Source organism: Oryzias latipes, chromosome 18, assembly GCF_053564925.1.
Source record: "Oryzias latipes strain Hd-rR chromosome 18, Olatipes_Hd-rR_3.1".
NCBI lineage: Eukaryota > Metazoa > Chordata > Actinopteri > Beloniformes > Adrianichthyidae > Oryzias > Oryzias latipes.
Genome location: NC_136254.1, coordinates 35,784,150 through 35,795,066, shown reverse-complemented (window position 1 = coordinate 35,795,066; position 10,917 = coordinate 35,784,150). Strand labels below are relative to the sequence as shown.

Here is a 10,917-nt window from a genome sequence, read left to right as displayed (position 1 = left end):
AGTTCTGGACCCCAGTCCTTTTCTCCAGCATCCACTGGGCCGCCACCCTGCCGGCGTAGATCACATAAGACCAGGACAGAACCACCACGGCCAACAGAACCTGCGGGACACGGAACCATGAAATAGTTTTACGTCATATCCTGCGGTTTCAGCTCAAAAATAAAAATGCAAATCCCAGATAGTTGTTTATTTTTTAAAGCTTTTTTGGACATTTCAGAACCGTTGTTGTGTCTCATGTGTTGGTTAAAAACAAAAATAATTTATAGAAACGTCTGTGATTTATGCGTCTCTCTCAGCCGCTACATGAGCTAAATGCTAATCCCGTTAGCTCCCGGCTAACCCGGCGAGATCCGGTCAGAAGACTTTACCGTGGACTGGATCCTGTCCAAAGTCCGTCTGCTGAGCGTCTGCATCTCCTTCCAGCCGCGGAGGACGGACGGTGAAGCTGACGTTCCGCTCGGTTTGTTTACGGTTCTTCTTCTCTTTCTCTTCTCTGCGCCGTGTCTTGGTGACTTAGGCTCGATTTCGCCCTCTAGCGGTAAAACAATTGAACAGCCAATCAAAAGCTTCCCTTGGGTTTCCCAGTTTTTGTTTTGTTAAATCTCGATATTTAAAAAACAATTAGATCCACTTTTTGCGGTGATTCTAACGTTAAACTACAACCGCTGAACGTTAAACGGACGTTTCTCCGGGACCAGCTGTTGTTCTGTCATCAGCCGCTAGAGGGCAGTACGGAAAACGTCATCACAAAGCAGAATGGAGGACAGAGTCTCACTTCGCCTCATTTTAAGGTCTCTGCAGTAGCAGCTTTCTGCTGTTTTTTTCTACTCTTCTCTGGAGACAGAGCTTCACTTTGACAAAAATCAACCACTAAAGGTAGGAAAATAAAGTCAGATTTTGGCTGGAAAACTCTTTATTATTCTATTATGTCGAATTCATCTGTAAACATTTGTAAACCACTGATGGTGTTATTGGAACCATTTACCACATAAAAAGTGTATAAACAACCAGGAATTACAGTTATCACACAGAAAGATTAAAAGAAAATTAAAAAGAGTATAATGGCTGTATCCAGTGTTTCCTCAGGGCAGAAGTGTAGCGGCATGAGCTTCTTTTGGGGTCAGTCAGAGACATGATAACTGAGTTCTTAGATTTTTCCAGGCGTTCCATAAGGCCGTATGTTAGCTTACGCAGTAGAGCTTCACAGGTGGGGATGTGAGCGTCCACAAACAGCTGACTGGCTCTGTACCACCTGGGCACCTGTAGCAGAAGCCTAAAGGCATCATTATAGGCCACTAGGAATCTATGGAATGTCCCTCGTCCATAGTTCCACCAAAGAGGACCGTATACAGAGGAGTGCAGTGAGCTCTGAACAGCGAACACTTCACTTGAAGAGAACATGTACTGAATTTTCTCATCAGCATGTTTGCCTGAGCATAGAGTTTACAGTACTGTCTCTGAATGTCTCTATCATCCCTCCAACCATCAGTAATGAAATGTCCAAAGTATTTGATAGATGAGGTTTGTTCCAGAGGCGTTCCACAAAGCTTAAAAACAGGAAAGTTTACATTTCTGTCGTCTTTGGTCCTTACGATCATCACTTTGCTTTTGGAGGGATTGTAGTTTATATCAAAGTCTCTGCTATAGTCAGAACAAACTTTTAAAAGTGTTTGTAATCCAGCACTGTAGGGGCTAAAAATGACAAGGTCATCAGCGTACATGAGATGATTAAAGGTGAGACATCCAACAACACACCCAGTTTTGCACAGATTCAGATTAGTGGATAGGTCATGAATATACACATTGAATAGAAATGGAGAGAGGACCCCCCCCCCCCCCCCTGTTGAACACCATTGCTTACATTAAAAGGCTCAGATAAGACATTGCCCCATTTGACTACCATTGTTTGATTAGCGTAGCAGAAAGCCAGGAATCGTACCAGATATTTGGGCACTCCTCGATTGATTAGCTTCTGGAAAAGCTTGAGGTGGTTGACCCTGTCAAAAGCCTTAATGGCACCAATAAAGCACAAACATACAGATGTATTCAGATGCAGGGATTTCCCGACTATTTCCTGTAACGCGTAGATACACATATCAGTGCCGAGGCTTTTTTTAAAACCAGATTGATTCTCACTTGTTAAAAGATGCACTTCGAGTCTAGTCAATAAAACATATTCTAAAATTTTTTGAAATGTTGCTGGAAAGGTCAGTAATTCAACAGACTATTTAAACTGGCGGCCTTGTCTTTAATGACGGGAATCAATACAACTGAGAGAATTGAATCAGGCAAGACTCCATGGGTTAAAAGCCAGTGAAACACATGGCCAGCAGGGGCAGTAATTTAAAGCTTGAATATTTCAAATGCTCGACTGTGATGTCATCTAGACCACAGGCTTTGTCTTCTTTTATCTTTAAAATTGCATCTTGAATCTCACTTACACAAATCACCATTGTGTCAGGAAGATCCACATTGTCAATAGAAACTGCACGACTTTTTACCGAGTTAAGCAGGTCAGAATAATGTTTTCGCCATAAATCAGCAACATTATCTACACCACATACACCTTCAATGTTGGATGGCAATGAAGTTTTACGATTATTCATAGTATTGACCTCCTTCCAGAACTTTTGGTAATCACTAAGCATCAAAACATTTTCAGATTGGTGTGATTGGATAAAGAAGCATATGGTAAGTTTTATAAAATGTCTGTATTATGATTTAATAATTAAAATGGGTTAGAAAAATAATTCCAATCACATTTAAGATTTTAAATTCATGTTTAATTAAACCGGTTCATGATGGTTCACGAGTAGGACGTGTGTAAATTTCACGATCTTCGTGATCAGACCAGAAGCTCATGCTGTTCTTCCCCCTACCCATCATGCACCGCGGCTTGTGTTTCTTCTCCAGTGTCGTGCAACTCGGTTCGGACGGGATCACGCGCCGCCAATGCTTCGGTCCATCGCGGGGCTCTAAGCGAAACCGGAATCTGGGAGCCTGGAGGAGCGGAGCCGCGCTCGCGGATGCCGCTCACGGCGAGGGGCTCTTCCCGGAGGAAGAGGAGGAGGAAGGCAGCGGAGGAGCAGCCGGAGCCCGCGGAGACCCCAGCAGAGGTCCGGCAGCTAGCTTCATGCTAAGTCATCACAGATAGATCGGTGTAGCGGGAGAGAGGCGTTACATGTTAGAGGCTGGTTTCAGTGTTTACATGTTTGGTTAAAAACTAGAAACCGAACCGGTTTAATAGTTTAGACGCTCGTTTTCACCGGTTAGCTAGCTATAGCTAGGAGCTAACTAGCTAGCATGTTAGTGAGGAAGCTTTTTCTCCGTCTGTCCTTCTATTTTTAATAGCAGTTTCTTCTTTGTACGTGTAGATTTTCACGCAACCTTGTTTATAAAAACAACAACAACACAAACATTCTGAGGTGTACTGAGCTGAAGTTCACGTGCGATATAGCGGAGCTAACTCTGTGTTAGCTTCCGGCTGCTAGCTTCTTTAGAGCTGCAGCATGATGGTAACAGAACCGAACCTCCTCCGTTTCTATGAGGGTTACAATCGGGATCCGGTTTAAGTGTCGGATCCAGATGCTGCTGTTCCCGGTTCTGAATGTACAGACGGGTCAAAGGTCAGTTTTCTGGGCCGTCACATGAACGTGAAACAGAAAGTGAGTGTTTGGTTGTACTGATTCTGTTGCTCAGGTGATGGCGCCCACCAGGATGAAGCTGCGTCGCCGTGACAACGCCGCTGCTGGTCCCTCAGGAGGAGGCGATGGTCCGGGAGTGGAGACCCGAGGGGCCACCCGGACCAGCAGCAGGAGGAAGAACAAAGCAGCCGCCGCCTCCTCCTCCTCCCTGCGGGCGGCCATAGCGGTGGAGGAGACGTCGCCGGACTCCAAGTGCCCCATCTGCCTGGACCGCTTCAACAACCTGGCGTACCTGGACCGCTGCCTGCACCGCTTCTGCTTCCCCTGCATCCAGGAGTGGTCGCACAACAAGGCGGAGTGTCCGCTCTGCAAGCAGCCCTTCTCCTCCATCCTGCACTCCGTCCGCGCCGAGGACGACTTCAAGGAGTACACGCCGCAGCCCGCGCCCCCCCACAGCAGCGTGGCGGCCACCGTCGCCATGGTGGCGGCCATGGCGGCGCGGAGCGACCACCACATGCGGCTGATGCTGAGGAGGCACCAGGCGGAGGACGGCAGGGAGACCGCCACCCGGAGGCGGAGGAGGGAGCGGGCAGCCAGGGCCGGAGCGGCGGAGGACAGAACAGGGTTGTGGGAGTGGTACCTCGGCTCCCGCCATCTTCCCGTCACGCCCTCGCCTCCCTCCACCGCACTCCTGAACTTCAGCACCACCAGTGAGCGCGCTCGCCGGCGCCACGTAAACCTGCTGGCGGCGAGGCAGCGGCTGAAGAGGCAGAGGCTGGCTTACCGCCGCACCCTCTACCGCCACGGAATACGGGTCCGCGGCGTTGCCGGGGTGACCGGCCTCGAAGGCCAGCGTGACATCACAGCAGAGAGCTTCCGCCAGAACCCCGCCCACCTGAACAGACTGCGGCGCTGGGTCCGCCGGGAGCTGAAGGTGCTGTACGGCGCGCACGCCACCTTGGTGGACATCGTCCAGCGCATCGTCATGGAGCGCATGGCGTGCCACGGCCTGGACGACACCGCCGCCATGGAGGAGGAGCTGCGGCCCTTCCTCCTGGGCCGCACCGAGCACTTCCTGCACGAGCTGCTCAGCTTCGCCCGCTCGCCGCTCGCCATGGACAGCTACGACATGCAGGCGGAGTACGAGCCGCTGCCCGGCACCCTGGAGCTGGACGGCCTGAGCAGCTCCTCCAACAGCAGCTCCGTCATCGCCATCTCAGAGGAGGAGGGGGACAGGGGGGGGCGGTCCCTGGGCGCCAGCGATGATGTCATCCAGTCGGGAAGCTGCCTCAGCCAATCAGGCTGGGACGACGAGACTCCAGGCCCCTCCTACTCCACTGCTGAGCCATCGCCTCAGCACAACTCATTCAGCCCCGCCCACCAGGAGCCACCCAATGAGGAGCCAGCAAGGACGGGGGAGGAGGAGGGGGAGGAGTGTGAGATCGTGGGATACAAAAAGCCGATCGCGGAGCGCACCCCCGAGCTCGTCCAGCTGTCTTCCGACTCAGAGGAGGAGGAGCAGAAGAAGGAGGCGGAGCCTGAGGAGAAATCTGCACCTCCCACCACCTGCACTCCCCCCGCTCCTCCCTCCACATCCACCGACTGCAAGGAGGTGCCGGAAGCTCAGAGGACCTCTGAGGGAGCGGCGGCCTGTCGCGTTCGCTCGTGGTCGGGAAGCTCCGAGGGCAGCCGCAGTTCTCTGCGCTCGCTCAGCCCGGCCACGCCCCCATGGCGAGGGCCCGGTGGCGCCTCGAGGGAGGGGAAGTCTGCATGCAGAGAGAGGAGGACCAAATCACAGAGGGGGGGCTGCGGGAGGAAGAGCGGCACTCTCTGCAACCCCAACCGCTCCATTTACCCCCCCATGCTGCGCCGCTGCTCGCCGCTCTCCAGCTCAGACTCCTCCCCCGACCCCACCTGGGAGCTGCGTGGCGCCCAGGTGTCCCCGCTCTCCTCACTCGTGTCCACTCCTTCCTGCTCCTCCTCCTCGTCGCCTCTCTGCTCCTCCCCACCTCCACGAACGCCGCCCACCCCCACGCTTTCCCCCGCTGAGCGGCCTCACCAGGCGGAGAAACCCGGCGGGAAGCGGAAGTACAAGAGCCGCCATCTGGACGCCGACGCCAAAGACCCGTCATGGAGGCCGAAGGGAGGCAAGAATTCAAGGAAGAAGAAGAAGAAGAGGAGCCAGAGGGAGGAGTCTAAGTGGGCGACCGACAGCGTCCAGAGGTGAGGAAATCATGTGACGGCCCTGAGGTTTTGTCTGCCACAAACCTTTGAGCAAAGTTCTGCAGATTCTGTCGCCTCATTGCAGCAGCAGGAAGGTCTGTCAGAACCAGAACTGTTTGTTCTGACTGACGCTCAGGTCCAAACTCCTCCTGTCTGTCTGCAGCAGGAGGTCCAGGGAGGAGCGCAGTCCCAGCGTGGAGATCATCTACGAGGGCGTGGCCAGCTCCACGCAGACGCCACTCAGACGCCGCAGGAAACGGCAGCGCAGGACGCAGCTCAGCAGGTAAGAAACGCCGTCCAGGCCCATCCGCCTCCTGCTGACCCCGCCCCCTCTCTGTTGACACCCCCCCCCCCGTCTCTGCTGATTGGCTGGATCAGGTGGTTGAAGGTTTTGACTGGACTCACCTGATCCAGATGAGCAGCAGAACCAGCAGGAGGCGACAGAGGTTCTGACCCGCAGTGGTCATCAAGGTTCTGTTTCTAACGCTCGCTCTCCCCGCAGCCCCCCCGTCATCATCACTCTGGACAGTGACAGCAGCCCTGGCCCCGCCCACAACAGCGCCAGCAGCAGCCCGCTCAGCAGCCAGCAGACCGTCGACTTCTCCGACCTCCCCCCCCTCTCTCTGGCGCACTCGGCCGGCGTGGGCCGGGCTCTGGACGTCGGGGAACTTCCTGCCAACATTTTGGATCCGGGTTCAGAGGGGTCCGATCCGGAGCTGGCGGGTCGGTCCCAGAGCCGCATTGACATCCAGAGCGAGAGCGACGTGGATGTGGAGAAGGTGGAAGGCGCCGGCGAGGACGGACCAATCACAGCAGCCGACACTGAAGGTGCTGACACAAGCCGGGCCCCCACCCCCAAAGCAGAACCCGACGGCACCGGACCTGGGGGGAGTGGGGTGTTATCCCCCCCACTAATCCCCCTCTCCCCAACCATACCACCCCCCCCTACAGATACAGACAGCAAGTGCAGGGACGCACCCCCCCTCCCCAAATGGGCCGGTCCCATCCAACCGCACAGCAGGAACACCCCGCCCCCCTTGAAACACAAAGACGCTGGCTGTCCTCAGTGGCCCCCCCTGTCTCCCAGTAAGACCCGCCCCTCTGAGCCCCCGCTACTGGGGGAGGGCCCAACCATCCCCCACTTTGTGACGCTAAAGAGACCCCCCCTGAAGGCTGGGCTTGGCCCCCACACCCAGCCCCTCCCCTCCTGTGGCTCTGATCCCAGCCCCCCCAGTTCTGAGAAAACAAGCAGCTCCTCGTATGACCCCCCACTTTCTGTTTACCCTTCCCCCTCCTTTCGCCTCCATTCACCCCCCCACACTGACTCTACCTCCACCGTCCTCCACCCCCCCAGCTGTGCTGCTGCTGTGGGCGGAGACTTTCTCTCAGGAGTGACCTGCAGGCCCGTTTTAGCCCCGCCCACCAACTGTCTGCCAGCCCCAAAGGGGGAGGAGCTTTCTGAGATGCTGAGCAGACTCCGCTCAGTCCTGAATGCCCCCGACCCCCACCCAGTTAGCCCCCGGCCCCCATACGGCACCCCCTCTCCCGCCTACAATGCAGATCAGCCCCAGGACCGGAACAGTCCTGACCCCCCCGCCGACTTCCGTTTGGACCGCCTCCTGAACCACACGGCCTTAATGCCCCCCACCTCCGACCCCCACCCGCTTCCCAGGAAGTTCAGGGCTGAGGCCGACACCTCACCCCCCCACAGACTTCCAGATGCCCTCAGACAGTCTGAACCCAGCTGACCAGAACCAGAACCGCTTTGCTTCTGAGACTTTTTCTGAAATATTTATTTTTTCTACTGTTTGCATCTATTGTCTCCATGAAAGATGGAGGACCCGCCAAACGCAGGAAAGCTGGGACCAAACGAGCCGGAACCAGAACCATCAACCGTCCTATCAGAACCAGAGATCAGTTCTGCTGCTTTTCTGTGAGTTCTGTGGTTCTGGCCTTAGATCTCCTGGTGAAGGTCCGTTCCTGTCAGGTCTTTAAATAAACGCTACCAACACCTGAGTCCGGGTTCTTTATTGCACCGCTCGGTTCTGGTTCTGAACAGAACCCTGAGGCGACAGAGAAGACAGAACCTTTCCTCCAGGTTAGCCTGCGGCTTTATGTTCAGTACAGAACCTGAATGAGGTTCTGGTGCAGAAGGTTCTGGGTTCTTTGACGCGTCAGCATTCGGTTCTGGTTATCCTTTAGTCTTTTTGTTTTTTTCACCGTTTGGACTCTCCTGACCGATCGGAGGTTCTGTTGTCCTGCATCTTTTTCTGGTGGTGGTTCTTCATGGGTTCTGCTGACTCGGCTGGTCTCTGGACCTGGGGGGAGCTTTAGTGTCAGCGGTTCCGTCAATCGGACCTTTGGTTTAGAAAATGACGTCAGACGTTTTTTGACATGCTAGCATAAATGTCGCACTGTTAGCGTTTCCAAGCTAATGTAGCGCCTAAGCTAGCAGTTTCATTGTGTCGTCCCGTTTTTTGTCACACATCTCAGTGGAGAACGTTCTCAACGTTCAAGTTCTCCCCTGGGGGAGGGGTTGGGGGCCATTTGGTGGTTAACCCCCCACCCCTTGCGCTGAGTTTTGAAGGGGGGGAGTTCATCTCATTTTTAGAGTCTTTGGAATCATTCATCTGAGGATTTGGACCCATGACTTGTTAGTGTCAGGGTGGACACTCTACCACAGGGCCGCCGAGTATATAAACCGCTGGTGCGTATTCATGTTGAGTCTGAACTTCACCTCCTGAAGGAGGACCTTCATCCACAGAAAGTTCCCACATTATCAGCCTCCCACCACCGCGTTTGACCAGAACTGAACCAAAGGTTTAAAAACTAAACAGATGGGTGCAGTTTGTGTTCTGACCACCAGAGGGGGATCTCCTCCTCACTTGCTCCTGTTCTCCCTTCACCTCCTCCTCTTCCTCCTGGCAGAAACTGAGCGGGGTAATGAGGCTCAGGGGAGCGGTGGCGGCGATGGGGACGGGCGCCGCGGCGCTAATTAAGCCTATCAGGCTGCGATTAAATGGCTGTTAAACACGCCGCGCTCCGTGGTGGAGCCCCGCCAAGTCCTCCTCCAGTCCCAGGAGGAGACGCTCCTCACGGGAACAAATGATCCCGGGAAATCAGGAACATTTTCAGGGATGTTAAAGGTTCTCCATGTTTATCCTGAGAGGAGGTTCCTGCGAGGAGTAAGCGAGAACGTCTGGACTCCTTTGGAGGTTCCTCCTGCACAAACGCAGACATTCATCAGAGGAGATCAGCACATCTTCCTCCTCCCAGTCCCTTCCTTCATCTCTTTCTTTCTTCTGTTTGGGAAGATCCAAACGCTTTGGTTCCACCAAAGGCTGCTGAGGTTCTCCGTGGTTCTGTCAGATCAGCAGCTGGACTCCTCTGAGCCTGAGGAAAGTTCTTGAGTTTTCAGCAGAACCTGATCTTTGGGTTCCCAGATGATCAGATCCCAGACGTTCCCCTCCTCCACGTTCCCCTCCTCCACGTTCCCCTCCTGCACGTTCTCCTCCTCTACGTTCTTCTCCACGTTCCCCTCCTGCATGTTCCCCTCCTCTACGTTCTCCTCTTCTACATTCTCCTCCTCTACATTCTCCTCCTCCACGTTCCCCTCTTGCAAGTTCTCTTCCTCTACGTTCCCCTCCTCCACGTTCTCCTCCTCTACGTTCTCCTCTTCTACATTCTCCTCCTCTACATTCTCCTCCTCCACGTTCTCTTCCTCCACGTTCTCCTCCTTCACGTTCTCCTTCAAGTTCTCTTCCTCTACGTTCTCTTCCTCCACGTTTTCCTCCTTCACGTTCTCTTCCTCCACGTTCTCCTCCTTCACGTTCCCCTCCTGCATCTTCTCCCCGACGTTCTCCTCCTTCACGTTCTCTTCCTCCACGTTTTCCTCCTTCACGTTCTCTTCCTCTACATTCTCCTCCTCCACGTTCTCTTCCTCCACGTTCTCCTCCTTCACGTTCTCCTTCAAGTTCTCTTCCTCTACGTTCTCTTCCTCCACGTTTTCCTCCTTCACGTTCTCTTCCTCTACGTTCTCCTCCTCCACGTTCTCCTTCACGTTCTCCTTCAAGTTCTCTTCCTCTACGTTCTCTTCCTCCACGTTCTCCTCCTTCACGTTCTCTTTCAAGTTCTCTTCCTCTACGTTCTCTTCCTCCACGTTCTCCTCCTTCACGTTCCCCTCCTGCATCTTCTCCCCGACGTTCTCCTCCTTCACGTTCTCTTCCTCCACGTTTTCCTCCTTCACGTTCTCTTCCTCTACGTTCTCCTCCTCCACATTCTCCTCCTCTATGTTCTTCTCTACGTTCTCCTCCTCCACATTCTCCTCCTCTACGTTCTCCTCTTCTACATTCTCCTCCTCTACATTCTCCTCCTCCACGTTCTCTTCCTCCACGTTCTCCTCCTTCACGTTCTCCTTCAAGTTCTCTTCCTCTACGTTCTCTTCCTCCACGTTTTCCTCCTTCACGTTCTCTTCCTCCACGTTCTCCTCCTTCACGTTCCCCTCCTGCATCTTCTCCCCGACGTTCTCCTCCTCCACATTCTCCTCCTCTATGTTCTTCTCTACGTTCCCCTCCTCCACGTTCTCCTTCAAGTTCTCTTCCTCTACGTTCCCCTCCTCCACGTTCTCCTCCTCTACGTTCTCCTCTTCTACATTCTCCTCCTCTACATTCTCCTCCTCCACGTTCTCTTCCTCCACGTTCTCCTCCTTCACGTTCTCCTTCAAGTTCTCTTCCTCTACGTTCTCTTCCTCCACGTTTTCCTCCTTCACGTTCTCTTCCTCCACGTTCTCCTCCTTCACGTTCCCCTCCTGCATCTTCTCCCCGACGTTCTCCTCCTTCACGTTCTCTTCCTCCACGTTTTCCTCCTTCACGTTCTCTTCCTCCACGTTCTCCTCCTTCACGTTCTCCTTCAAGTTCTCTTCCTCTACGTTCTCTTCCTCCACGTTCTCCTCCTTCACGTTCTCTTTCAAGTTCTCTTCCTCTACGTTCTCTTCCTCCACGTTCTCCTCCTTCACGTTCCCCTCCTGCATCTTCTCCCCGACGTTCTCCTC

At 53.9% G+C, this 10,917-nt stretch overlaps 1 protein-coding gene across 4 annotated transcripts; it reads left to right on the top strand.

Annotated features, from left to right (window-relative positions):
- Positions 1 to 310: 310 nt before the first annotated feature.
- LOC111949311 (uncharacterized) lies at positions 311 to 7,883 on the top strand. Of its 4 annotated transcripts, none has more exons than XM_023966337.2 (5): positions 311 to 460; positions 2,914 to 3,116; positions 3,700 to 5,867; positions 6,034 to 6,150; positions 6,370 to 7,883. In XM_023966337.2, the coding sequence occupies exons 2-5, from the start codon at positions 3,027 to 3,029 to the stop codon at positions 7,613 to 7,615; spliced, it is 3,621 nt and encodes a 1,206-aa protein (XP_023822105.1). In that variant the 5' UTR covers positions 311 to 460; positions 2,914 to 3,026; the 3' UTR covers positions 7,616 to 7,883. The 4 variants fall into 4 exon arrangements, with proteins under 4 accessions (XP_023822105.1, XP_023822104.1, XP_078792940.1 ...); XM_023966336.2 differs by having other exon boundaries at positions 6,031 to 6,150; XM_078936814.1 differs by having other exon boundaries at positions 6,004 to 6,150.
- Positions 7,884 to 10,917: the final 3,034 nt, after the last annotated feature.

What these genes read in the sequence shown, in the direction of transcription:
- LOC111949311 (XM_078936814.1), top strand. Translation starts at nt 3,027, where the DNA reads ATGCCGCTCACGGCGAGGGGCTCTTCCCGGAGGAAGAGGAGGAGGAAG. An exon ending in CCGCGGAGACCCCAGCAGAG is followed by an intron (nt 3,117 to 3,699) that starts GTCCGGCAGCTA and finishes TCTGTTGCTCAG; the next exon opens with GTGATGGCGCCCACCAGGAT. An exon ending in CGCAGGACGCAGCTCAGCAG is followed by an intron (nt 6,151 to 6,369) that starts GTAAGAAACGCC and finishes CTCTCCCCGCAG; the next exon opens with CCCCCCCGTCATCATCACTC.